General features: G+C 37.8%; 1 protein-coding gene across 7 annotated transcripts in view; it reads right to left on the minus strand.

The window, feature by feature from the left end:
• MIA2 (MIA SH3 domain ER export factor 2) overlaps positions 1-27,705 on the minus strand; it is a 96,582-nt gene that overhangs the window by 62,203 nt on the left and 6,674 nt on the right. For 2 of the 7 annotated variants that reach the window (XM_034992894.1, XM_034992893.1), the window contains exons 4-7: positions 24,556-25,771; positions 16,413-16,616; positions 16,206-16,306; positions 3,682-3,810 (exon numbers count right to left, since the gene is read on the minus strand). In XM_034992894.1, coding sequence (XP_034848785.1) covers positions 3,682-3,810; positions 16,206-16,306; positions 16,413-16,616; positions 24,556-25,771 — 1,650 coding nt within the window. Of the gene's footprint in view, positions 1-3,681; positions 3,811-10,007; positions 10,376-10,438; positions 10,532-12,110; positions 13,729-16,205; positions 16,307-16,412; positions 16,617-24,555; positions 25,772-27,705 lie in introns of those variants that run through there. The other 5 variants (XM_034992899.1, XM_034992897.1, XM_034992898.1 and 2 more) reach the window with 3 other exon arrangements.

Genomic DNA, 27,705 nt, shown 5'->3' on the forward strand with positions numbered 1-27,705 from the left:
ATGTATTAGCATATTAAAGGCTCTGAAATAACTCTACCTTAAAGAGACCTGTTTCATTTCATTTATCCCACTGTTCTTCAAATATACTTGACCCTAAAACAAACTATTTCAGGAAGCCCTTAGTATCCTCTCCCCCAGTGATAACATCCAAAATAACAGAGTTTGAGAAAATGTTACCATAGGGCCATGGATTGAACTGACTACAAAATCTTTTTCTTCTTTAATCTCTTTCTCTCTAAAAAAATGAAGGAAAAATCCCATTTGTAAAGGTGAACAGGCTTAGAAGACTAAAATCATCTACAGAAGATATATAGGGATAAAATTTTAAAGTGGTTTTTTTTTTAGTTTTAAAGTCAAAGTACAGTAGAATCAGTACTGATGAAGACTAAATTAGTGAACTGAATCATCACATTGAGGACCTATCTCAAAAGGTAATAAGAACCTATAAAAAAATTGAAAAACCAAAGTTAAGAAATATGGAAGACAGAAGTAGAAGGGGCAGGATCTAAAAACACAGTCTCAAAAAGAGAAAAACAAAATGTAAAATGCAGAAGGAATCTCCTAGGATTAAAAAAGGATGAAAGATCTCATATTAAAAGATTCCAAGGAATTCTAAAAAGAATTCTAAAAAGACAAGGAAGTAAGGGTTTAAAGTATTAAAAGGAAGTAAGGGTTTGAAGTATTAAAAGGACAGAACTTGAACTTGGGACCTAGAACGTTTATATCAAACAAATTACGATTCCAATGTGGGAGCTTAATTCAAATATCCTCAAGCACTCAAAATAAAGTCTCAAAAAGTTTGCCATACAAAGATCTACACTAAAAACAATTTCGAAAGAAGTATTCAAATACGGGAAGAAGTAAATCCAGGAGACCCTGCAAGAGATATGTCAATTAAGAGTAACCAAATATCAGGGCGCCTGGGTGGCTCAGTCATTAAGGGCCTGCCTTCAGCTCAGGTCATGATCCCAGGGTCCTGGGATCGAGCCCCGCATCGGGATCCCTGCTCAGCGGGAAGCCTGCTTCTCCCTCTCCCACTCCCCCTGCTTGTGTTCCTGCTCTATCTCTCTCTGTCAAATAAATAAATCTTAAAAAAAAAAAAAAAAAAAGAGTAACCAAATATCTTGGTAATATTTTTTTGTGGTCGTACGGGATAGGGACAGGGTAGAGGAGAAAGTTAAAAACAAAGAAAAGAAAAGGAGAAAGGGGAGCCTGGGTGGCTCAGTTGATTAAACGTCCGACTCTTGATTTTAACTCAGGTCATGACCTCAGGGTCATGGGATGGAGCCCCACGGTCAGGCTCCTTGCTCAGTGTGAAGTCTGCTTGTCCCTCTCCCTCTGCCCCTCCCCCTGCTCATGCATGCTCTCTCTCTCTCAAATAAATAAACATCATCTTTTTTTTTTAAGATTTTATTAATTTATCTGAGAGAGCAGAAGCAGAGGGAATGCAGGCAGAAGGAGAAGCAGCAGGCCCCCCACTAAGCAGAGAGCCCGCTGTGGGGGTCGATCCCAGGACCCTGGGATCATGACCTGAGCCAAAGGCAGATGCTTAACCAACTGAGCCACCAGGTGCCCCAATAAATAAAATCTTAAAAAAATTAAAAAAAAAAGAAAAGAAGAAATATGTCTGGGTTGGAAAGTGAAAGAAACCAAGGGATGTGAGAGTATGCTAAGGTTCTTGTCTTCATTGCAGGAAGATTTACTTACCAATGCAAAAAGAATTTAAAAGAAACATAAAAAGTGGAATAAATAAACTAAACTGAAAGAAACTCGTCCAAATACATCAATAAACATAATATATATAGTTAGACTAAACTCAATAGGGGAAAAAAACAGAGATTTTCAGATTAGATATAAAAGAAATTTACATAGGATGCACATTAAGTAGAAGACCATAGGAAGGCTGAAAAGCAGAAGATAGAAAAAGACCCATCAAACATCACCCAAAAGAAAGTTGATATGGCTATAACAAGAGATAAAAGAAACCATAAGAGAGAAGTAACACAAACATTAAAGAGGATCACCAGATATTGATAAAAAGTTCAATCCACCAAGAAGAGATATAGCACTTCTAAACATATATACACCTAATAAAATATGCTCAAAATATGTAAAGCAAGAATTGATGGAACTGCAAAAAGAAACTGATAAATCTATCATGAGAGTGAAATTCAGGCAAATTCTCTTCCTTTTTGATAGAGGAGAGAAACAAACAAAAAAGAGCAAGAACATAACACATGAACACAAATTAGATCAAGCAAGCTTGATCTAGTTGATGGATACAGAATGATATACATATATCTGCTTTCAACAATAAACAATGGAATAGAATAAAGAAAAGATCTACATGCATGTGGAACTCTAATATGTGGCATGGCAGATGGGTAGGAAAATGATTATATTCAAGATGGATCAAGAACTGAAGTGTTGAAAACAATATTTTCAAATAATTTCTGTTCCTAAGAAAACATCTTAAAGAAGATGAAAAGATGTTTCATACTGGTACATTGATTTGGGACATTTGGGTTATTTCCAGGTTTTTTTTCTATTACAAATAGTGCTGCTGTGTATATTCTTATCCATCTTGAATACAACTTTTTTGTCTGGCATGAGGTAGGGATTCAGTGTATTTTTAACCCCAAGGTATAAACTAGTATATTCTTACAATGTAACATTCTAAAGCAATCAAAATGGAAAAAAACACACCCTCATCTAAAAACATGGATGAATCTTAGTAATAGAGGATAAACTAAAAAAATTCCAAAATATGACTTATGGCATGATACCAAACAAAATTACATACTATACTTCTGGGGAATATATGTAGATATGACCAAAAAAATTTTTAAGGCATATGAATAATCAACACAGAATCCAGAACAGGGTTACCTCTAGTACAAGGAAGAAAGGGGAAAAGGGGATGCAATTAGGGAATATCACCTAAATATAAGTAACAGTCAATGGCTTTGCTTGCAGAGTGAGTGGTACATTCACAGATGTTTAGTATACCCTTTACACAGATCACAGGGCGCCTGGGTGGCTTAGTCAGTTAAGCACCTGTCTTCAGCTCAGGTCACAATACCAGAGTCCTGGAATCCAGCCACGCATCAGGCCCCCTATCCCTCTGCCCCTCCCCCCTTATAATCTCTCTTTCTCTCTCTCTCTCTCTCTCTTGCTCTAGCTCTCAAATAAATAAATAAAATCTTTTTAAAAATAAGCAGATCAAAATAAATAAATAAAATATAAATGTAGGATTTTAATATTAGTGTAGAATACTTCTACAAATAAAGTCTTTAAAATTTTTACACTTAAAAAAATTCCTCTGAATCCATAGTCAGCTTCTAGTAGCCACACATTAACGTGAGAAATGCACTTAACAATAAGCTAACTTGGGGCACCTGGGTGGCTCAGTCATTAAGCGTCTGCCTTCAGCTCAGGTCATGATCTCAGGGTCCTGGGATCGAGCCCCACATGGGGCTCCCTGCAGGGTGGGAAGCCTGCTTCTCCCTCTCCCGCTCCCCCTGCTTGTGTTACCCCTCTCACTGTGTCTCTCTGTCAAATAAATAAAATCTTAAAACAAACAAACAAGCTAACTTGTTTCCTTAAAATAAAAGATCTGTTTCTCATATTAACTGTTCAACCTTAAGACACATGTATATTCTCTTAGCATTCGTTACTTACCGATTGAAAACTTCTCCACAAAAACAAGAGAACAACAAAAAATCCAACAACACCTGCACATATCACCAATTCCCATGGGAAACCATAGGGCTTAGGACCTCTCATATCTTCAGGCAATGCTGCCACAACCTTCAAGACAAAGAAAATTAACTTTTCAAAAATGCACGTTTGATAAAAAGTGTTGATTACAAACTGATATACATGGAATGTTTGTATCCCCCCAAAATTCATATGTAGCAACCTAATCCCCAGGGTGATGGTATTTGGAAGTAGGGCTCTGGGGAGGTGATCATGAACGCAGAGCCTTTGTGCATGGAATCAGTGCCCTCATAAGAGGCCATAGAGACTTCCCTGGACCTCTCCACCATGTGAGGTAATAATGAGAAGAATGAACCAGGAAGTGTGCCTTCACAGACACAGGATCTGCAGCTCCTTGATCTTGGCCTTCTCAGCCTCCAGAACTGAGAACAACATTACTTGTTTAACCCACCCAGTCTGTGGTGTTTTTATTAATAATAGGAGCCCTCAGAAACTAAGACACAAACATAAGTACAAGTTTATGTGTAAACACTATTAACACCCTTTCCATGAAATGGGCTACCAGACTACCAAACAGAAGGTATCACAGTATATTTTTCTGGCAGGTGATGAAAAATAACACTATGGTATAATGCAGTGACTTGCAAACTGGAATCTACAGAGACACCTCAGAGCTTCTCAGAATAAGCGGAGAGAAGGCCAAAGAAAGAATCTGAGTTCAGGTCCTCTAACACTGAGATCAACCAGTTTAGGTTTTACGTGTAGAGTATACTGGATTCCATTTATGATTTCCCCACAGTGGGGGAAAAAATAGATCTGCAGCTTAAAAAAAAAAAAAAAAAAAAAAGTTTGAAAACCACCGATGAAGCTTTGGGTTTGGAATCTGAATGCCTCTACCCTACTTCTGTGGCTCCCTTCTCTTATCTGTCTTGGGAATAATGCTGTTTCAACATGCAGGGCAGGTACTCAGTAAAGGTAACTATTTCTATTAATCCTTCAAAGACCATGATCCTGTAACCATGGCCTTTCCACACTACTTCTCTCCCTAACAGGTCTTTGGCATAAAACAGCTTAAGGCTTTTACAGTTCCTTCTGTATTTCATCTTTCCCTGGGTCAGTTCATTATTCATCCTCACCCAATGGGGTTATTCTTTTGTTACCAGGCCCCAGATACTACTCAACCACAGAAAGAAGAATGGTAGGGGGAAAAAGAAAAATGCGCTTTTAAGAAAAACCTGAAGTCTAATCAGGTTTGATTCTTTCCAGGGTTCAACCCAAAACCTGTATGACCAATCTTCCCTTTTTAGGCCCTTTCTACCTAGAAAAACACCCTTTAATGTCTATTCTCCTCTCCAAAGTCTGTTTCATAACTCTGATCCATATAAGTATTCCTTCCAAATTGCTTTCTATACTTCATTAACCTGTATTAAATAAACCTGATTATACCTTTTCTAAAAAAAAAAAAAAAAAATACCCCTTTACTCTGATCTCTGCCTCTCCCTACAATACCCCAGTTACCAATTCACAAGAAATGTGTATTTAAAAAAAAAAAAAAACTTCCAACCTGGAAAAGCTCAGGACCAGACGGATTCACTAGAGAATTCTACCGAAAGTTTACAGAAGAATTAATGCCAATCATTCTCAAACTCTGCCAAAAAATAAAAAAGGAGGGAACTCTTCCTAATTCATTCTATGAGGCCAGTATTATCTTGATATGACAGCCAAACAAATATATCACACAAGAAAAGAAAACCACACGTCAATATATGATATAAATGCAAAAGTCCTCAATCAAATACTGGCAAACCAAATATAGCAGCATATAAAAAGAACTATATACCATGACCAAGTGGAATTTATCCCAGGAATACAAGGTTAGTTCAACATACAAAAATAAATCAATGTTATATACCATATTAGTAGGAAAAGAAAAATCACATGATCATCTCAATAAACACAGAAAAGACATTTAACAAGATCAAACACCCTTTATGATCAAAACATTCAATAAACTAGGACTGAGGGGCACTTTCTCAACCTGATAAGGGGCATCTATGAAAAACCAACAGCTAACATCATACTTAGTGGTGAAATACTGAAAGCTTTCACCTTAAAATCAGGAACAAGATAAGGATATTCACTTTCTCCATATTCATTCAACATTGTACTGGAGGTTCTGGCCAGGGCAGTTAGGCAAGAAAAAAGTAAAAGGCACCTATATTGGAAAGGAAAATATAAAACTATCTCCATTTGAAGATGACATAATTTTACATACAGAAAAGCCTAAATAGGCCTAAAATTCTAAAATAAGAATTCTAAATAAGAAACTATTAGAGCTAATAAACAAGCTCAGCAAAGCTGCAGAATACAAAATCAATACAGAAAAAATCAGTTCTATTTCTATACAATAACAATGAGCAATGTGAAAATGAAATTAAGAAAACACTTCCATTGGGGTGCCTGGGTGGCTCAGTCAGTTAAGCATCCAACTCTTGATTTCGGCTCAGATCATGATCTCATCAGGGTCCTGAGATCAAGCCCCACATGGGGCTCTCCACACTGGGCGTGAGACCTGCTTAAGATTCTCTCTCTCCCTCTCCCTCTGCCACCCCTCCTCCCTCTCTCTCTGAAAAAAAAAAAAAAAGAAAGAAAGAAAGAAAGAAAGAAAGAAAGAAAGAAAGAAAGAAAACATTTCCATTTACAAGGCATCAAAAAGAATAAAAGACTTAGGAATAAGTTTAACAAAGTAAGTGCAAACCTTACACACTCTGAAAACTACAAAACACTGTTGAAATAAATTTAAGTTCTAAACAAATGGAAAGATGTCCCATGTTTATAGATTGGAAGACTTAATATTTTGTCAAGATGGCAATACTCCCCCAAAGTGATCTACAGAATCAATGCACTCCCTATCAATATTCCAACTGCCTCTTTTGCAAAAATGAACAGGCTGATCCTAAAATTCATGGAAAAATGCAAGGTATAGCATTTCCTTCTCTATAGCTATACAGCCATAGAAAGAGAGACAGACAGACAGACAAGGAAGGAAGCAAGCAAGCAAGCAAGCTTGGACTACTCATACTTTCCTATCTCAAAGCTTACAGCAAAGCTATCATAATCAAGACAGTTTAGTAATGGCCTAAGGATAGGCAAATGAACAATGGAATAGAAATGAGTATCCAGAAAGGAACTTAAATTTATGGTCAATTGATTTTGAACAGCAGTACCAAAACAAACCAATGGAGAAAGAATAATCTTTCCAACAAATGTTACTGGGACAAGTGGATCCCCACATGAAAAGGAATGAATCTGAACCCATACTCATACCACATATAAAAATTAATTTAAAAATGGATCACAGACCCTAAGGTAAGAGCTAAAACTCTTAAAAGAAATCACAGTTGTAAAACTTTATGACCTTATTTTTAGCAATGGTTTCTTAGATATGACACCAAAAGTACAAACGACCAAAGAAAAAAATAGTTTTCATCAAAACTGAAAATCTTCATACTTCAAAGGTCACCATCAAGACAGTGAAAAGACAACCCACAGAATGAGAGAAAATATTTGCAAACCATATATCTGATAAGGGTCTAATATCCTGAATATATAAAAGAACTCTTATGACTTCAACAATAAAAAGACAAATTACCCAAATTTTTAAATGAGCAAAACAAATGAATAGATATTTCTCCAAGGAAGATAATGGTGAATAAGCATATGTACAGATGCTCAACATCATTAAAATTACAGGAATGGAAATCAAAACCACAATGAGATACCACTTTGCATTCAGTAACATGGCTATTAAAAAAAAAAAAAGTGTTGGAGAGGATGTGGAAAATTTAACCCTCTTGAATTGCTGGTGGGGATGTAAAATGCTGCAGCCTCTGTGGAAAACAATTTGGCAACTCCTCAAAAAGTTAAACATATGGTAAATATGACCCAGTAATTTCACTCCTAGGAATATATCCAAGAGAACTGAAAACTTGCACAAAAAACTTATACACGAATGTCCATAACAGTATTACTCATAATAGCCAAAAGAGTGAAAACAATGCAAATGTCCATTAACTATGAATGGATATTCAAAATGTGGTATATCCATACAACGGAATATTTTTCAGCCATAAAAAGGAATGAAGTACTATTACTTGGGGTGAATCATGAAAGCATACTAAGTAAAAGAAGCCTTAGACAAATGGCCACATATCACATGATTCCATTTACATGAAATATCCGGAATTGACAAATTCATAGAGACAGAAAGTAGATTAGTAGTTGTCAAGGGATGGAGAGAGGGGGAAATTGGGAATAACTGCTAGTAAGTACAGAGTTTCTTTTTGGGGTGATGGAAATGTTCTGGACTTGCAATGGCTGCACAACATAGTGAATATCCAAAGAAAAATAACTGAATTGGAGACTAAAAAGGGATGAATCTTACGTGAATTATGGTTTAATAAAAAATAAATTAATCTTTTAAACTAAAAGAAAAAATTTAAAGCAGAACAGTGTTGTGCCATCCTAGCCCCCAGGCCCATTTGGTGAGCACAGTGGTTTTTAGCAAAGAAATCATCCAGGTAAAGATACATTTATAGGACTAGAAACAGTTCTGCAAAATCTGGCTACCCCTCTCCATGTGTCTCTTCATTCACAGTCCTATAAAAACTAAGTTTTGGTTATTACAGGTTTTAGCAAAGAAAAGGAAATATGTACAATCTAAAATCATCTCTTGTTCCACAATACGCTTCTCTTCCTATAAACCCTATCTCTGTGAATGAATAGGTTGCCATAGCCAGAAACCTGGCAGTCATTCCGGATTCCTTCACATCCAATCAGCGAAATCCTACCCATTTTAGCTCTTAGCTACTAAATATTTTCCCCATTCAGCACCCTCTTCTTTATCCCTAACTTGACTACTCTGTCATCCCTCCCCTACACCATTTCTAGTTTTGTTTTCCTTACATCTAACCTACATGCTACCATCAAGAAGCTATTTAAAACCAAAAGTCTAACCACTGAAATTCTTCAAATGCTCTCCAGCACCTACATCGACTGGAATCTACTTACGTCTCCAACAAGTATCATTGTGCGCGTCATTCCCTGAGTCTACTTTGTATTCTAGTAAAACGGTTGCGAGCTCCCTTCACACACAATGCTGTTTCATGTCCCCTCTGCTTAAACTATTCCGTTAGCTTGAAAAGGCTTTCCTAAACGTTTACTCAAGAAAATATAATCTCTCCTACCCTTCAATTTCCCTAGCATTTTGTGTATGCTTTGGTAAGCAGTTCATCAGTTTCTACTTGGTACTATTTTTTTGTCTTCTCTCCCTTAACAGACAGCATGATACCAGTGGCCCAAACCCAGTCCATTTAAATTCTCACAGAATTGTCACACACACACACACACACACAATCACGAGATGCACTTGGTTGAATGCTTGAATACCATGACAACAGTACTTTTTAATTTAGGTAACAAGAAAACAATCCTCTTAAATGACCCAATATTTTAAAAGACTTTTTTGATTTTTAATGCACACATTTTAAAGCACGGGGATATAAATACCCTTAAACGTGTCAACAAAGACACATAAACACTTAAGAGAGAAAAATCTACGCAACCTGTTATAAACTGACCTTAAAAAAAAACTAAAGACATTTTGAGCGCTGGGAGTTCAGTATCTCCAGATTTTTTAAACCAGCACGATCTTTTTACATTAACACACAGAAAGAAGCGAAGACAAATCTCACTTATGGTAAAGTATCTCAAAAGAGCATTCTTTATTACAAGAAAATGCAGAATTACAATCCCAACTCCCCGTCCAGACTTAGGTGTCCTTTCAAGACAACGAGAAGTTTCATCACTAAAAGGAATTCATTTCCGAGGATCAGTCCTCAAGTTTCTCACAGTCGGGAGAACCACGTGTCATTGACCCCTGTTCAAAACGAGTAACATGACGGAGAAGCTAATTCGTTTCAGGATTCCGAAAACATTTAACACACCTTTGAAAAATCCCGCTAGGCAAATGCTCTCTTCACCTTCCGGATCTCCAGATCCCCTTCCACCACACACACACATACACACACACACACACAATCCACCCAAGCAGCCTACGAACCTGGCTACTGCCTCGGACACAGGCCGGAGCCCGACAGCAGGTGAGGACTGGCTTCAGGACCTCTAACCACGGCCGCTCAGACCGCAAAGCCAAAGTCTGCTGCTTCCTTCCCCAGGAGGCTCCTGCGACCCCTGGGCCAAGTAACCCTGATCGCGCCTGAACTCACCCTGCGTAGCTCTTCCAGAACCAGCCCCAAGTACGACTGAGGGGCCGTCCTGGGCGCCTCCATGGCGCCAAGGCTGCCTCAACTGAAGTGGCCGAAGCCAGGGCCTGGCGGAGCCACAACAATCAGTAGAGAACACACCGCGTTCGGTCCGGAACCCAAACCTGCACCCGGCAACCGGAGCAGACCACTGCGGAGCCGGCTGCGGGGGGTTGCTGGAGGGCACGGCACCGACAGGCCTCAAGTGTCCAATGCTGCCCACCCGGAGAGCCTCGCCCCTAGTTATGCTCTACGTCCTGAAGATCCGAAGGTCCAAGCCCGTCCCGCACGAGCCTGCGACCTGCCCTCTCCTCACCGCCTACCCCCCGATTTGGTTTCGGCCAGGCCGCGGCGGGGAGGCGGGGACGCGGGGAGGCGGGGACGCGGTAACTTACCCCTCCTTCTTCGCGCGACGTGTCCTTGCCTCGCGTCCTTAAAGGGGCCGGCGCTCTACTTGGCGAAGCCAACCGTCCTGGGAAGTCGAGGGGCTCGAGGCAGACAGTGGAATTGGGCCTCAGGCTCTGCGCTGTGGTGTGGGCCGCACAGCCCAGAAGACTAGGGCAGTGGCTCAGGGCCCCCTCCCTTCGGGTGGCCGCGATAGCGGCGAGGTTCGTCTTGGAGGCCCCCTGGGCGTGGAGCCCCGCGGGGTGAGCGCGGCACGGCCCCTCGACCCAAGGGTGGACGCCAGGTCACGCACCAGCACCCAGCGCTTTTCTCTCGCAGTCAAGAGCCTATCTGCACCCCACTGACGCCCAGCGTAGCCCGGGGGACGCTGCCGGCCCAAGGACACCGGCCGCCGCCTTCATTCCAGCCAGAAAACGGCCTGCAGGGCCTGTGCCGGTGCGTCCTGCCAACCGCGTCCGGACTTTGGACAGGAAGGGGTCGCGGGTCAGCTGTGGTTTGGGCAAAGTTTAACCTCTCCCACGCAAGAGAACATCGATCGGGTCTCCTCTGCCCAGAGGAGGACTGCAGGGATTTACTCGCTTCTACCTAAGTTACCTGGACACTCGCTAGGCAGAACTGCCTTAAATTCCACGAGTTCCTAGTTAGCCGAACGCTAAAGCAAACCCCTGTGGACCTTGGCTGAGCGACTGGTGTTCTCCCCCGAGAAGGGGAGCTAAAAGTAGCACCTTGCGGTCTAAATTTAGGACCCTATTTTTAGATCTGTTGAATGAAGTATGGAGTGCTGGGTTTGTTCCTGGGAGACTTGTAGCTGACATAGGTGTAAAGGATAACCCGGAAGGCTTCCTTGCCAGCAATAATAATCGGCAACAAACTCGGCCTGCTACAAGTCCTCAGTGAAGCAACACAGAAAGGAGCAGGTACTTCTTCCTAAACAAATCACCCAAGAGAACTCAGTAGTTGAACAAAATCTTAAATCCTTAGGAAATTTCCCTAATGTATGCTGGCAGCAACAGAACAACTGTGCCAAAAAGAATTTTAAAAAAGGCCCAAGTTCACAACAGTTGATTTTTAGGACCAAAATGGGGCCTAGTTGTTTAAAACTCAAAGTGCTCTCTTTTGCCACATCAGCCTGCGGAGTTTCCAGGAACTATCAGTATCAAAACGTAGCAGAAATTGCTTAATATTTCTCCATTTTTAAGGTATTACACAACATTCCTATATGTTGGACAGTGTGTATTGAAATTATATTATGTGAATACCTTATTAAAGTCAAAACAGAAGCATAACCCAAATTTTATATTTAAAATTTCAGAGAATCATAGAACGATATATATCAAGTAGAGCATTGTATTGGTAAAAAATTCTTCAATGTCTGAACATTTTCAGAAAACTCTAGAACCATTTTCAGCTTTCAGGACATATTTATAACCTAAAACATTTTTTTTTAATCCTTTTGCCCACCCTAAGGCAGTCTGTGCCCTTTTCCAATTTTTCAATAATTACCATTCCAAATATAAAAACATAGATTAAAGACAAAATAATGAATGAAAATTTTTAAAAATCTAAAAGATTCCCCAATAAAAACACAGTAAAACTTCAACTCAGTGCAAAATTCAAACCTAATTTCTCTTCTGTACACTTACTAGTCATATAGAAACTTACCTCTTCCTCTAGATCGTTCAGTTCCATTTTTTAAAAAGTTCATGTTAAAATATCTTAACGTGTAAATAAAGTTCTACTAAGCACCTCATATTCTTGAGAAAGATTTCAGATTCTCATACATCTGATACACTCCTGTTTCCACACAGATTGTGATCCTGTTTTGACACTTGCGTGGTTAAGGGGTGCTGTAGGTGGAGTTGTGACTACCAACACAGAATCCAATTTCATGGCCGTCACTCCTGATTAAATATGGCTTTTTTCTAAAATATCATATACATTACTACCCTCATAAAAATCTACAATTGAAAAGAGACATCCTGAATTTGATAACTGATAAAAATTAAATTGAATGTTTTATTCTATAGTCAATTCATATAGAATACATGATTTTTACCATGTAAAAGATATTCAAAGATTGTTCTCAAGTAGATAAGGGATTTTGCTGTCTTATATAGACCTGCTTTAAGGGAAATGGAGAACAAATGCTGTTAGTGACAGCTACTAGGAGGCATCAAAGAACACTGAAACATGCTAACCAGTAAACCTTGTCCACAGCCTAGAAACTGATTTCCCTTATGAAGGGCCCTGTTGCAAAGCTGTAGGTACTAGTTACGCCCATTTAATTAAACAGGCAATGTCATGGGCTACAGGATCCAGTCCTTTGGAAGAAAACCAAACATGCTGAGCCACACTTTCATTCTCTGTACTAGTGATGTAAGAGTTGTTCTCAGAACATATTGAATCAGGAGTTACCTGTTGAACAAGAGCTAGGTAATTTCCTTGGTTAATTTCACATATAAATGAAGCATTCTAATTAAGAATAGATAAATGTTAGAACTCAAAGAGCTTCCTCAATTATAAAGTAGATAAAAAGTAGTATTAATTCCTATTACTTAAACAATTCAAAGAAAGTATGTTGTATAAAAATCTAACTGAAATTACTAGCAAATAGAAACAATTACCTGAAACATTTAGGCAGAAGAAAAGGAAATCTTTTCACCTAAATTTAACTGGAAAATTGCTCAGATTTTCCATTTACTGCAACTATTCAAAGCTATATTATGGGAGCTTAGTAGATGCACTAATATTGTTAAAATTCTAGGTCTGGCAGGAATTCTTCAGAACATTTAGTCCAAACATTATGAACTTAAAGCCCTATAGAGGCCATACAGATGAAATAAATGAAGGGAAATGAAGAATTCATGTCTATTCAATACAAGTACTATTCCTTGAGCTTCTTGTTGCCATATGAAAATGGGAGACTATATATTACAGTCTTCTACTTTTTCAAGAGAACCCAGAAATTCAGATTTTTGTTATGAACTCACCTTTTAAATGTTGGTAACCGGTTCTTAATTTTTTAAACAATGCACAAGTCAGTTTTGACCAGCAGCCTGTCATCTAGTCTCAGCTTCTGATGTTAGAGTTTTAAACCTGAGACTGCCCTCCAGAATAAGTAACTTTCCAAGGTCACAAGATAATTACCATAAATTTAAATTCAATATTCCCATGTCTAAAAAATTTCAACCAAAATGGTTAAAGTAAAATGTGTTTGACCATATTTACTGAGTCCACAAAAATAAACATACTTCATAGCCTTTATTAAATAAGCACTTTATATGAGAGGTGAATGTGACATACTGATTAATAAATTATTATTATTTTTTAATTTAGTAACTTCACTAGTATAATTTGTGGTGGAAGGGTTGACAGGGATGTGTCAGTAGGACATACCAGTATACAACTAATTCCATGGGTCATTGAAAGTTTTATTATGACTTTTTATAATCATCATTCTTACTGGTTTTTATTTTCTCCTATGATGGAGCAGATTTCTAAGTAAAGTTTTTAATCAGTGTCTTTAAGAACAAATCGTACAGGGCGCCTGGGTGGCTCAGTCATTACGCCTCTGCCTTCAGCTCAGGTCATGATCCCAGGGTCCTGGGATCGAGTCCCACATCGGGCTCCCTGCTCGGCAGGAAGCCTGCTTCTCCCTCTCCCAATCCCCCTGCTTGTGTTCCTGCTCTCTCTCTCTTTCTCTCTGTGTCAAATAAATAAAATCTTTAAAAAAAAAAAGAATAAATCGTACAGGGTAAGTTAATCACTTCTCTGGGCTTATTTGCCAGGTAATATCAACTCTCTAGAACCTTAGCAAAGAAATAAAGTGAAGAGGGAGTCTCTGAAAGCAAAATAATATATGTTATTAAGCCCAGTTTTCACAGACTCTTATCACAGACACCACCATATACCTGGTCACCCAAGCTAGAAACCTGGTAAGTTATCCTCACTTTTCTATTTTCCTCTCCATGCTACATTCAATCAATCATTAAATCCAATGAATTCTATCTACAAAAGATCTGTCTAGTTTGTCCTTCCAATCATTTTAATAACCACCATCAGCTATTAGACCAAAGGTTAAAAAAGATGGCTAGGGGGCCAAACTTCATCCACAGAACATTTTGTCTGACCTGTATGGTATTTCTTTTTAATCTGAATATTTGCCAGCACTCAAAATCAAGAGATTTCACACAAAATATACAGATTTCCAACTTTTCTTGAAATATCAAAAGATCTGGCAAAACCAAGCTAAAGGTAAATAGTAGCTACATCCTTTGGAGAAAGCATACACACTCTGTTGGTTACAGTTCTCTTTACCTATGCTTCATTCATTTCATTTGAGTTTATATACCCTGATTTAGACCTTCACCATTTATTTCCTAAGCTAATGCAATAACTTCTTGACCATACCTGCCTTTGGTCTTTACCTGTTAAATCCTTATTTGATAATATTGACAGACAGACTTTATAAATGAAACTTTTTCATTTTACTCCCTGCTTAAAATTCTTCAGTAGTGCCCCATTATCTACAAGATAGAGTTCAACTTCCTATTATAACATTAGAAGCTATTCTTGATTCAATCCCTGTATAATCTTCATTATCATCCTATATTCAGTCAAACTGAATTGCTTATAGTTCACCAAAAAAATGGTCTCTCCTCCACCTAGAATGCCGATCCTTTCTTTGTCTGGCTAACTCCTCCTCTTCCTTCAAGGTAAGTATGATCTCCTCTGAGACAGTTTCCCAGGCCCCTCTTCCCCATCTACCTACCACTTCCAGTCAGTCTTCTAGGGCATCAGTAGGCTGATCAGTCTATTAGTAGCATCCTATGGCTATTACAGCACTGTATTATAACTACTGCTTTTTTTTTGCCTGTGTCCTCCAACTAGAGTAAGCTCCTTAAAGCAGCCACTGGTAAATTTCACCTTAAAAAGTAAGTAAGAAGATAAAAGTGCTTCTTCAATTATTTATATGTTAGGAGTAGATAAGAAAAGGAAATAACATTTGTAAAAGGCCTTCTGTGTAAAGCACTATAGCTAAGTCCTTGGCAATATCTCATTTACAATAAATGAGATAGGATTTAATAGGATTTACAATAAAAAATGGACAGATTTTGGAATTTTAGCTATGGCTTGGTTAAATTTTGAGATATTAGTTGCTTTTGTAGGATTCTCACAATACACCATTTTGAGATCACAGCTGTCATTCAGATATTAATAAGATGTGCTTAAGATTCATTTTAGCTCATATTATTTCCAAGTTAATTCATTTAGCATAATTTTCCCTGATATGAAAAAAAGGGAAGAAAATAGAAAAAAAAAATGCTGAAGATCAACAAAACTTAAGGAAAGGTTAAAAAAAAATCCTTCAGCGGCACCTGGGTGGCTCAGATGGTTAAGCGTCTGCCTTCAGCTTAGGTCATGATCCCAGGGTCCTGGGACCAAGCCCCACATCAGGCTCCTGACTCAGCAGGGAGTCTGCTTCTCCCTCTCCCTCTGCCTCTCCCCCTGCTCATGCTCTTGCTCTCTCTAAATCTGTGTCTCGAATGAATAAATAAAATCTTTAAAAAAAATCCTTAACAATATCCATGCAACAAAACATTCATGTAAGAGAAATCGTACAGGCAAGATTTTATGGAAAGAGAAACATTATGTAACATTTGCATAGGGAGGATTCACTCAAACATCATTTTCAACTACTCCTATATTTAGAAAAATAGATAAAATTATTGCAAAAGATTTAAAAGGTCAACTTACCCTTTTTGTAAGAATTATAATTGATGAAAATGCAGAATTCATGAAATCACAAATGTCAATTTGAAATAAATATTTCAGAATCTGATACTCAGAAGCATCTTCTGTCAATTTATAAATAAAAATAAGTTAACAATGTGATGTAACTTTTGAATCTAATTTCTTCCTTAATTGCTGCATTAGAAAACAAATAACTTTTTTTTCTTTTACCTTCTTGAGAAGACAAAAAGTAATCAGTTGAAACTGTTTCACTATTTGGGAGGGTATTTTCCACAGATCTGTCTATTTCCACCTGAGTAGATCCTTCAGTACCTAGTGATGTTTTTGATTTTTCATCATCATTTTTAGAAGATGGAGTTTTGAAATGTACTTCTTTATGAATTCTCCCGGGTGACTCTATTTTAGAAGCCATATCTGCAAATAAAATTAGAAATGTTCATTTATTTTTTAAGATTTATTTATTTTAAAGAGAGAGAAAGAGCATGCGTGTGCACTGGGGGAAAGGCAGAGGGAGGGAATCTTCAAGCAGACTCCCTGCTGAGCGGGGAGTCCCGCACAGGGCTCCACATGGGGCACCATGCAGGGCTCAATCCCACAATCCATGAGATCATGACCTGAGCAGAAACCAAGAGTTGGACACTCAACCAAATGAACCACCCAGGCACCCCTGGAGTTCGTTTAATACTTGCTTTGTTGTGGGCTTCCCTTTTGTTTTCTAGGCAGGCCATTCTTTGAATTTCTGTGGTCATTGTGACACGTTTTTATGGAAAGAATCCACTAAAACATAAATTGCAGCCTGCATTAGTTCCTACTGCTAATGTAATAAATTACCACACACTTAGTGACTTAAACAATACAAATATATTCTCTTAGAGTTCTGGAGATCAAAAGTCCCAAAACCAAGGTGTTGGCAAGGCTGTAGTCCTTCTGTAGGTTCTAGAGGAGAATCTATTTCCTTGCCTTTTCTGCCTTCTGGAGGCCACCTACATCCCTTAGCTCATGGCCCCTTCTTTCATTTTCAAAGATAGCACTGCAGCATCTTTTAACCTCTCCCTTACTCTGACCCTCCTTCCTTCCACCTTTAACAAACCTTGTGATTACAGTGGGCCCACTAGGATACTCTCTCCATCTGAGGCTGCTTAATTTAATCATATCTGCAGGTCCTTTTTGCCATGTCAAGTAACATAGTCACAGGGTCTGGGAATTAAGACATGAACATCTTTGAATGGTCATTATTCAGCCTACACAATGCCTTTCTTTTATTCTTTTACCAAGGAAGAATTTTTAAAGCTGTATACAATTCTATTCTCTACATTGCCTTTTTGTCCTAAAAACTATTTAAAAATACATAACTGTCAACAACTCTGTTGTGCTATATAAGCTTATGACTAAGAGCAAGACATTAAATAGCTCTCTATAGGATTTCATTCCTCTTAGAAACATTTATTACCGGGTGCCTGGGTGGCTCAGTTGGTTAAGCGACTGCCTTCGGCTCAGGTCATCATCCCGGAGTCCCTGGATCGAGTCCCTGGATCGAGTCCCTGGATCGAGTCCCTGGATCGAGTCCCGCATCGGGCTCCCTGCTCGGCAGGGAGTCTGCTTCTCCCTCTGACCTTCCCCCCTCTCATGTGCTCTCTCTCTCATTCTCTCTCTCTCAAATAAATAAATAAAAAATCTTTAAAAAAAAAACACATTTATTACCCAAGAAAGTGTAATATTTAATTGCCATTGCAAATATATATATATATCCCTGCCATTCAAGAAAATTGGTAAGATAGATTATTCCTACTTTATCTGTTAGATAACCAGAAAGAGTCAAAATGATCAATATTATTTACAGTATCTACAGCCTACCTTTTTTTTATACAAAAGGATTTATTAAAAAACCAGTAAGACACTACAACATCATGACACTATAACACAGGGCTTTTAACACAAGACTTGCTTTACAATACTGAAGGGACATAAAACACAAATTGATTCAGAAGCATAGCAATTAAATAAAACAATGAAAGCAAATTTCTTTTAATGAGAACTCAGAATCAAACTTTAGAGGGACTCAACGTGATACTTCCATTCGGGGACTTGATACAAAAAATTGTTTGAACTGCTATGAGCAGGTGGCAAGAGCCACCTTCAAATGAATCTTCAGATTGGAAAACACTGTTTCACCACATGTTGGGGATAAGTTGCAAATGGAATAATTTAGTATGATCAGTAGCTATTTTGATGATCACCTCGCCTGGATATTTTCCCATAACAACTCTGCTGGTTGCTGTAATCACCATATCCACAGTAGTTGTTGTAAGCAGTGTAATCATAGCCTACATAACCACCTTTCTATTTAATAGGTAGAACAAACTGAGCCAGTTACACAAAGAAAGGCAATATTAAAACTTACAGCAATCAATTTCCAAGTTCTGCAATCTAGTCCACTGGATCATGCATATCTACAACACATATTTGCCAGTATGTACTGTTAAATATAAAAGCCATTATCACTCAAACTTTTTTAATTTTATCTATTTATTTTAGAGAGAGAGCATGCAAGCATGAGAGGGGTAGGGGCAGAGAAAGAGGGAGAAGCAGACTCCCTGTTGAGTGCGAAGCCTGACATGGGCCTCAATCCCAGGACCCTGAGATCATGATCAAGCTGAAGTCAGACGCTGAGCCCACTGAGCCACCCAGGCACTGTCTCTCTCAAACTTTAAATGAGATTGCTCCAAAGATGGAAGAACCACCCACTTCCAAAGAAACTGTATTAGCCATTTGCACAGAAAGATACCCATAGGCTTAGGGTGTTTGAAACAAATTTGAAAATGACAAGGTACCAATCAAATGTCAGGTATTGTACTTTTCCCACTCTCTTCCAGTTTTGTTAATTTCAAAGTCAATCTTTGTTTCCCCCTTCATCCCATCTCCAGTATATTATTATATAACATATTATCCAGTAGGTATATTAGAAGAAACAGTGAATAAATAGAAGCTTTTTAAATCCTAAAATCAGATACATCTTTTATATCAAGCGAAAATTTTGAATGATTGAGAGCAATCTTTATTGGCTAGTAATTATAAAATGTTTTATATTTTAAAGTACATTAGTTACTAATTTATTAAAGTGTGTTGTATAAAACAAATATAGATAATGTAAGCTCAAACTATATTCTTTTTTTTTTTTTTAAGATTTTATTTGTTTATTTGACAGAGAGATAGGGAGCACAAGTAGGCAGAGTGGCAGGCAGAGGGAGAGGGAGAAGCAGGCTCTCCGCTGAGCAGGGAGCCAGACGTGGGCCTCGATCCCAGGACCCCAGGATCATGACCTGAGCTGAAGGCAGCCACTTAACCGACTGAACCACCCAGGCACTCCTCAAACTATATTCTTTACATCATTATTTAAGTTATTTTAGCAATTAAGCAAAGACTGACAGCATTAAAATAACATTTTGTATGTTTATGTTGGCTCAGTACGCATTGTAAGTAGAATATAAAAGTAAAAAACTTCAAGATATTCTCATTCAACTGTGAGTAAAATACATGCTTCCATGAGTATACACAGGTATATGCTTATTTTCTCTTTCAGACCCAATAACAGCATAAAGTTGTGCTGAGAAATCAAATTAAAATCAATAGTAAACTATATTTTGGATTTCATTCCTATGCTATGAATGTGTCTGGCAAAGGCAAAATTATACATGTTTCCTTAATTTGATGATCTCATGAAATTCACATAATTCTTCAGTGAGTGCCATAAATTTCTGAGAAGGAACTCCAGATTTTATAAATCTTATCACTGCTTTTTTTACAGAAGTCATAAATCTATAGTGGCAGAGAAAAACTTTATATTATCCAATTGATAATATGATCATTAGGAAAATATAAGGTTTATTTTGCATTTCAGTGTAACAAGGCTGATAGAGATTTAAATAAAATATTCCTGATTTTTCTGATTTTTTGCTACATATTAAATATTTAAATTATTTATACCTTTAAATGATAAATACCTGAGTTCAAATTTAGAATGAAAATATATATGCACATCTTTTGAGAACCTTCATTTAAAAAGGATTATCCATGGGGCACGTGGGTGGCTCAGTAGTTAAGCATCTGCCTTCAGCTCAAGTCATGATCCCAGGGTCCTGGGTTCAAGTCCCGCATAGGGCTCCCTGCTCAGCAGGAAGTCTGCTTCTCCCTTTCCCACTCCCCCCTGCTTGTGCTCCCTCTCTCACTGTGTCTCTCACTGTCAAATAAATAAATAAAATCTTTAAAAAAATAAATAAATAAAATAAAAAGGATTATCCGGGGCATCTGATTTGGGCTCAGATCGTGATCTGGGGATCCTGGGACCCAGCCCCAAGTTGGACTCTCTACTTAGTGGGTTGTTTGCTCCTCCCTCTCTCTCTGCCCCTCTCCCCCGCTTGTGTTCTCTCTCTCTCTCAGATAAATAAATAAAATCCTAAAAAATAATAATAAAATAAAAAACAAAAATAAAAAGGATTATCCTTCCCCAAAATTAATTGAAAAATTTTTAATTTGAACCATGTCAAAATTTCCCACATTTGTATTATTGTATCATATATTCATGTGCATACCATATCAAATAGCCATTTATTTTAAGACAATTCAATTTTCAAACATAGTTTAAACTGATCATTTGATTGAATTAACTAATCAGAGTTAAAGGGGGAAAAAAAAGTTTTAACCAGTCCTAGCCTGAAGTATAGTATTCAGGTAAACTGGGATTTACTTCTCAGTTACTTTTTAAGATAAGGATAGGAAAGTATCAGTGCAGTTCTGAAGAGCAGGATTAACAATTAATAAGAGAATTATTCAGTGTCTAATTTTGCACTTTCAATTACAAATTTAACATAGCACTTTGATGCTGTCATTTATTTGGCATTGTTCAAAAGATGAAAGTCCCAAGTAAGCAAACACATATCAGTAATTTAATAATGCCCCCTGTGGACATCAAAGCTAAAAATGAGCATCAGGGGGCCTGGGTGGCTCAGATGGTTAACCGTCTGCCTTCACCTCAGGTCATGATCTCAGGGTCCTGGGATCAAGCCCCATGTTGGGCTCCCTGCTCAGAGGGGAGCTTGCTTCTTCCTCCCCCTCTGTCCCTTCTTCCCAACTCGTGCTCTCTCTGTCTCTCTCTCTTTCACAAATAAATAAAATCCTTGATAAAATATCGTTTTAACTGCATTTAAAATAAATACATATGTTAAGAAAAATTAATACTTCCTATAGTATTTTTATATTTAATTAATTAAATTAATTTCAGGGTATTATTTTCACATGACTTAAACCTAAGCTTTAAGATTTACCTTAGATACATACATGCCTTTTTTTTTTTTAAGATTTTATTTATTTATTTGAGAGAGAGAATGAGAGAGAGAGAGCATGAGAGGGGGGAGGATCAGAGGGAGAAGCAGACTCCCTGCTGAGCAGGGAGCCCGATGTGGAACTCGATCCCGGGACTCCAGGATCATGACCTGAGCCGAAGGCAGTCGCTTAACCAACTGAGCCACCCAGGCACCTCAGATATGCCTTTCTTACAATTGTTTATAAACAGAATTTTAAGTCAAATAAAATAATGAGGAACTTTTCATATTTAACTGTACTTGGGAAACTCATTATTTAAATAAGTTCAATTGGAGTCCTTTTGTAAAATAGTTACTAATATTGTAATAAAAATAATTGTTCCCTAATTTATCTGTTTTGTAAATACCTATATCAGTATATTAGTTTTTCTGTAAATCTGGTTATCTTGGGTCTCAGCCTTTCATAAATATGATTTAAGATCAGTAATTCATTTTTTTATGCACTCTTTCTGATTAAGGCAAATTTTCATTTGCTATTTCCTAAAAGATTTGCTGAAATTATCTGAAAATTTTGGCTGTTGTAGCTATTTCTCCAATAGCCAAAAAAATAGGGCCTGTGGCTTTATCTGAATTTCTTTTAGTATTTATTTTTAAAAACAAATTTTACATGACCCCAGGTCATTTTCCATTTAATTAATATCATAATATTTTGGAATAATATACTTTGTATAGAATGACATATCGTTTTTAGAAACAGAGTAATTTCTGAATATTTTCATGAAAGTCCCTCAAAACTAGTTATAATTGCATAAATGCCCTATTCTCATTTGACTGTTCTTGAAATTTCCATATTTAGAAATTCTCTTAGCATTACTATATGAAATAATAAATAAATTCTACGTAAGTGATATTCAGGCTGTCCTTGAGTTTCTATACATGCTCCAAATATTTTCATATGTCTGTATTTTGAAACTTCTCTATTTCTGGGCCTGATACTGTTTTGCTTTATTTATTTATTTTTATTTTTTTAAAAGATTATTTATTTATTTGAGAGAGAGAGAGAGAGAGCATGAGAGGGGGGAGGGTCAGAGGGAGAAGCAGACTCCCTGCCGCAGGGAGCCCGATGTGGGACTCGATCCTGGGACTCCAGGACCCTGACCTGAGCCGAAGGCAGTCGCTTAACCAACTGAGCCACCCAGGCGCCCTGTTTTGCTTTATTTTAGTCTCACTTATTCTTCCCAATTACTCTTATCTGCTTTTTCATAAATATTCCTTTAGGATCTAACAAGTGTAGAACAAAATAATTTCCTCTTTGCCTTTGGCAATCTAGGTCTTTAATATTTTTAGTCATTAAAAAGCATTACACCTACACCTTTCTCATTTAGAAAAGGGGCAGAATCTAAGTATACATTCTGGTTAAGGATATTAATTAAGTAAAGAGTTCACTTTTGGAGCATATTAAGAAATGACATATAGTTCTTCTGGAAATTCAAGAAAATCAACCATTTCTGATGGAAATAAATGTGTTTTCATCTGAGTTTGCAACACTGTTGATCTCTTCTTGTGAAAGGCTATCTGTTATTCTAGGGTTCAATCATTCCTGTATTATTGGGCAATATTTGCAGAGTTCCTAATCTGTCCATCAGAGAGACATCAGAATGGAGATGTGGGAAAGTCATGTTATATAATTCTTTACTTAAAATAGAATCCATGGGCGCCTGGGTGGCTCAGTTGGTTAAGTGACTGCTTCAGCTCAGGTCATGATCCTGGAGTCCCTGGATCGAGTCCCGTATCGGGCTCCCTGCTTGGCAGGGAGTCTGCTTCTCCCTCTGACCCTCCCCCCCTCTCATGTGCTCTCTCTCATTCTCTCTCTCTCAAATAAATAAAATCTTAAAAAAAAAAATAGAATCCACAGGTTTTTAATCATAGGAATTACTAGATACCTAGACATCTAGATCTAGAAGTATCCTCTGATACTCTGCCCTCTTCCATTGCCTACTCTTGAGCTCCCAGAATTGAGAGAAAACCATTCAAATATAGTTATACTGGGAAGGTGTTAATGAGCTAAAAAGTTAATGTAAATGAGCAGAAAGAAATCCTCATTTACCAAAATATAAAGTCAATGGACATCATCTAATATAAATCAAAGCAGAACAATATAAAGAAATATTTAGAAAATATAAATACTAAAAGAAATTTGCTTCAAAAAAAAAAAAAAGAAAAGAAAAGAAAGAAAGAAATTACTGTCCCTGGAAGAAAGGTTAGAGTAGAGATGGACACAGGGAACAGAAATTGCTTTTGTTTAAAAAGAAAAATAGCCTTGGGGCACCTGGGTGGCTCAGTTGTTTGAGCATCTGCCTTTGGCTCAGGTCATGATCCCAGGGTCCTGGGATGGAGCCCCGCATCAGGCTCCCTGCTCAGCAGGAAGCCTGCTTCTCCCTCTCCCATTCCCCCTGCTTTGTTCCCTCTCTCACTGTGTCTCTCTGTGTCAAATAAATAAATAAATAAAATCCTTAAAAAAAAAAAGAAAAAAATAGCCTTAGTACTATTTATATTTTTAAACCTGTTAACATATACTACTTCAATATAAATAAAAATATATTGTAAGCTACATTAAGATCTTCTTGGAACAGCTATGTATCTCCATTCTTTCTTCCGTAGTATTTTATTTTATAATATTAAGATCTAAGTCCCAGAGTAAACCAGAAATTAATAAAAGGGTAGTTGATAAGGTTGTTGTTAATTATTGAGTATACTGAGAAACATGGATTTCTGGACTTTTTTATCCGATTTGTACTGATAAAAATAAATTATGTTTAAAAAAGTAAATTATATTAGGGGCGCTTGGGTAGCTCAGTCGGTTAAGTGTCTGCCTTCCGCTCAGGTCATGATCCCAGGGTCCTGAGCTCCCTGATCAGCAGAGAGCCTGCTTCTCCCTCTCCCTCTGCTGCTCCCCTGCTTGTGCACTCTCCCTCTCTCTCTGTCAAATAAATAAATTAAATTAATAAATAAAATTATAGATATTTTATACAAACCTGATGGACTGGATCTGCTTTTCAGCATCATAACTTCCATATTATCTGTGTGATAATTTTCAGCTGAAAATTCTTCTGTTTCATCATTTTCAATTACATTATTTTCATCCTGTATCTGTTTGGAAAATTGCAATTCTGTTTCCTTTGGAATGTCCTGGAAGTTCCAATTATATAAAAACTTTTTAAAATATGGTAAGGTATCAGAATCATCTGTTTTCTCTAGGGCTCTTTCCTTTCCTACTTGCTCTTCAGCTTCCATAATTTCTATTGTTTTTATTTCTTGTTCCTTATCAGGGTCAAATTTACTTGTTGGAAGACGTTCATGTTTATCTCCTCCACTTCCTTCTTCACTTTTTCCATCATCTGATATAATTTTATCTTCATTGTTATATACAAAGCCTAGCATACCAAAACCAAAATCAAACCAACTTGGCTTGAGAATTGAGGTATCATTGACGATTGTGTCTTCTTTTTCTGTTAATATTTCTGTGCATGGAACTGTGGGTTCTTCCTCAGATGATAAGGAATTAGGAACATCTTGTAGTGGTGGATCGCTTTCTTTGGACAATAATTCAAGCCCTGTATACTCACCTCCAAAACCTAAATAACTTTTAAAACCACCCCCAAACCAACTAGTAGCTTCAGGACTGATAATGTTCTCTGACTCAGAACCTAGTTCAGACTGTTTCTTTGGCACTGAATTGAATTCCAATTCAGGTTCTTGCTTTTGTTCTGTTTGGGGTTCATCATTATTTAATTCCTCTAGGTCATTCTCCTCTTCTCCTGCTATTTTTCTACTTTGAAATGAACTTTCTTGTAGAGGTTCAATAACTGATTCCAAAGCCTTTCCTTCAGCTAGTTCCCTTCCAAATCCAAACCATCCTGTCACTTCAGGCGAGGATGGTGGGATGTGATCCACTTCTGGAACATAATCCTCTTCCATACTTCCAGCTTCCACTGCTTCCCAGTCTTTTGATTCACTAGTACTTCTGACATCTTCAGGAGCTTCCGATTCTGGAAACCGATCTTCAAACAAAGTACTTTCAGAAGTTGAATAAAATCCAGATTCTGTCTGAAAGTCACTTTCATATACACTAGATTTTTGGTCTTTATCTTCTTCATATGGACATATATTTTTGCCATCATCATTGTTTAATTCACTGTCTTCATTTTCAAATGTGTAACTTACTCCAAGAAGACAAAGAAAATCAGATTCCTACAAGAGAAAAATTGATTGACATAAATATACTAAAATTCCTTGTTTCTCCCTAAATCACTTAAAATAGATGACTATGCAGCACAACAAAAACTAAAATCAGATCTCCTAATCTCAAACATTTATATCACAACTGACTCAGGGTCAATGATATAAATCTAAATGAAAAATCAAGGCTTTGACTATATTCTGGAAATAAACTCTTGATGAAAAGGCATACAGGTCCACAAAATCTTGCTTCTTTTAAGAGTACACTAACCAGACACATGCAGCTGTGTGGTGATTTGAGAGAGGGGAGTTTCACAGCACATGGTGACCGCTCAGACAGCCCAGAGATTCTAAAGCATGAAGGCCTTGTTAAAAGTTGCCTGGGTGGCTCAGTCGTTGGGCGGCTGCCTTTGGCTCAGGTCATGATCTCGGGGTCCTGGGATTGAGCCCCGCATCGGCCCCGCATCTGGCTCCCTGCTCATCGGGAAGCCTGCTTCTCCCTCTCCCACTCCCCCTGCTTGTGTTCCCTCCCTCGCTGTGTCTATCTCTGTCAAATAAATAAAATCTTTAAAAAAAAAAAGTTGCACTACAACATTTAGACTTCTTTTATTGAACACTGTATATGGCCAATTGCGGTGGGGAATCCTCTTGTTCATCTCACAGAACAACCAGATCATCAAGAAGAAAAATGGTGAAGTTAATATTTTTTTTAATTTTATTTTCAGTAGGCTTCACACCCAATGTAGGGCTTGAACTCATGACCTGGAGATCAAGAGTTGCATGCTCTACCAACTGAGCCAGCCAGGTGCCCCAAACTTATTATTTTTTAATCTGAAGGTATGAAACAGTGAGATGTGCTGCTCTTTGGATATGATCATTATGAAATGAGAATAAAGTTCAGAATTTTTAAAAAGTAAACTTCAAAACTGAAATTTTACAATGTTTTAGGCACTGCAGTATAGTATGTGATTGGGAACAGACTCTGGAGCCAACTGTCTGCGTTTAAATCCTGACCCTGCCATTTACTAGCTCTGGGAACTTGGGTGAATTATATGACCTTTCTATGCCTCAATCTCCTCATCCATAAAATGAGGATAATGACAGTACCTATCTTATAGGGGTGTTGTGTTGTGAGGATTAAATGAATGAAGTGCTTAGAATAGTAACTGTCTGTAGTAAACACTAGCCTAACCTGGCCCAAGTTACACTACCCTAGATGAGCCAGTAATGTAAGGGTAAAAAGACCCAACACCTTGTCTCTATTCAAGGCAACTCTGAAAGGCCATCCCAGGTTCAGAGTTCCTTATGGAATCAACTGAGACCTTTGTTGCAACTGCATCACAGTTCAACTTCTCTGTGCAATCCTGCTTTTTCTTTTGGTCTCTCACAAGTGTTATTCCTAAGAGTATTACACCCCAGTAAACTTCTTGGGTGTAAAGGTCTACCTCAGAGTCTATTTCCCAGGGAACTTGACCTAAGAATGTAGGGCTTCTGTATGCTTACTATATGCTATACACTGTGCTAGGTGCTGAAATTCTACAGTCAACAAAAGGAAAAAAGTTATTATGAATTGTGGTAAGTGCTATGGAGGAAATAAAGAGGAATCTGTGATTAAGATGCAGTAGTTCCACGAAGATCATCATGGAAGGCTTTTCTGAGGCACTTATGTTTACATGGCGATGTAAAGAATAAGAAGGAACTAGCTAAGTGAAGAACCTGGGGAAAGCATTTGAACCAGAAGGAGCAGCCTGTTTAGGTCTCTGGGCTAGGAAAGTGTTTGGCATGTTCAAGAGATGATGAGACCTTGGATTAGTGGTAGAGGGAGAGTGAAAATGACAAGAAGACAATATAGTCCATATATATTTTGGAGATAAAACTGACAGGACCAGCAATTATACATTAAATTGACTGTTAATCCCAGAATTTATGATGGGAAAGAGCCAGAT

The sequence above is a fragment of the Mirounga leonina genome, unplaced genomic scaffold, assembly GCF_011800145.1.
Source record: "Mirounga leonina isolate KUSES-001 unplaced genomic scaffold, KU_Mleo_1.0 Mir_82, whole genome shotgun sequence".
NCBI classification, from domain to species: domain Eukaryota; kingdom Metazoa; phylum Chordata; class Mammalia; order Carnivora; family Phocidae; genus Mirounga; species Mirounga leonina.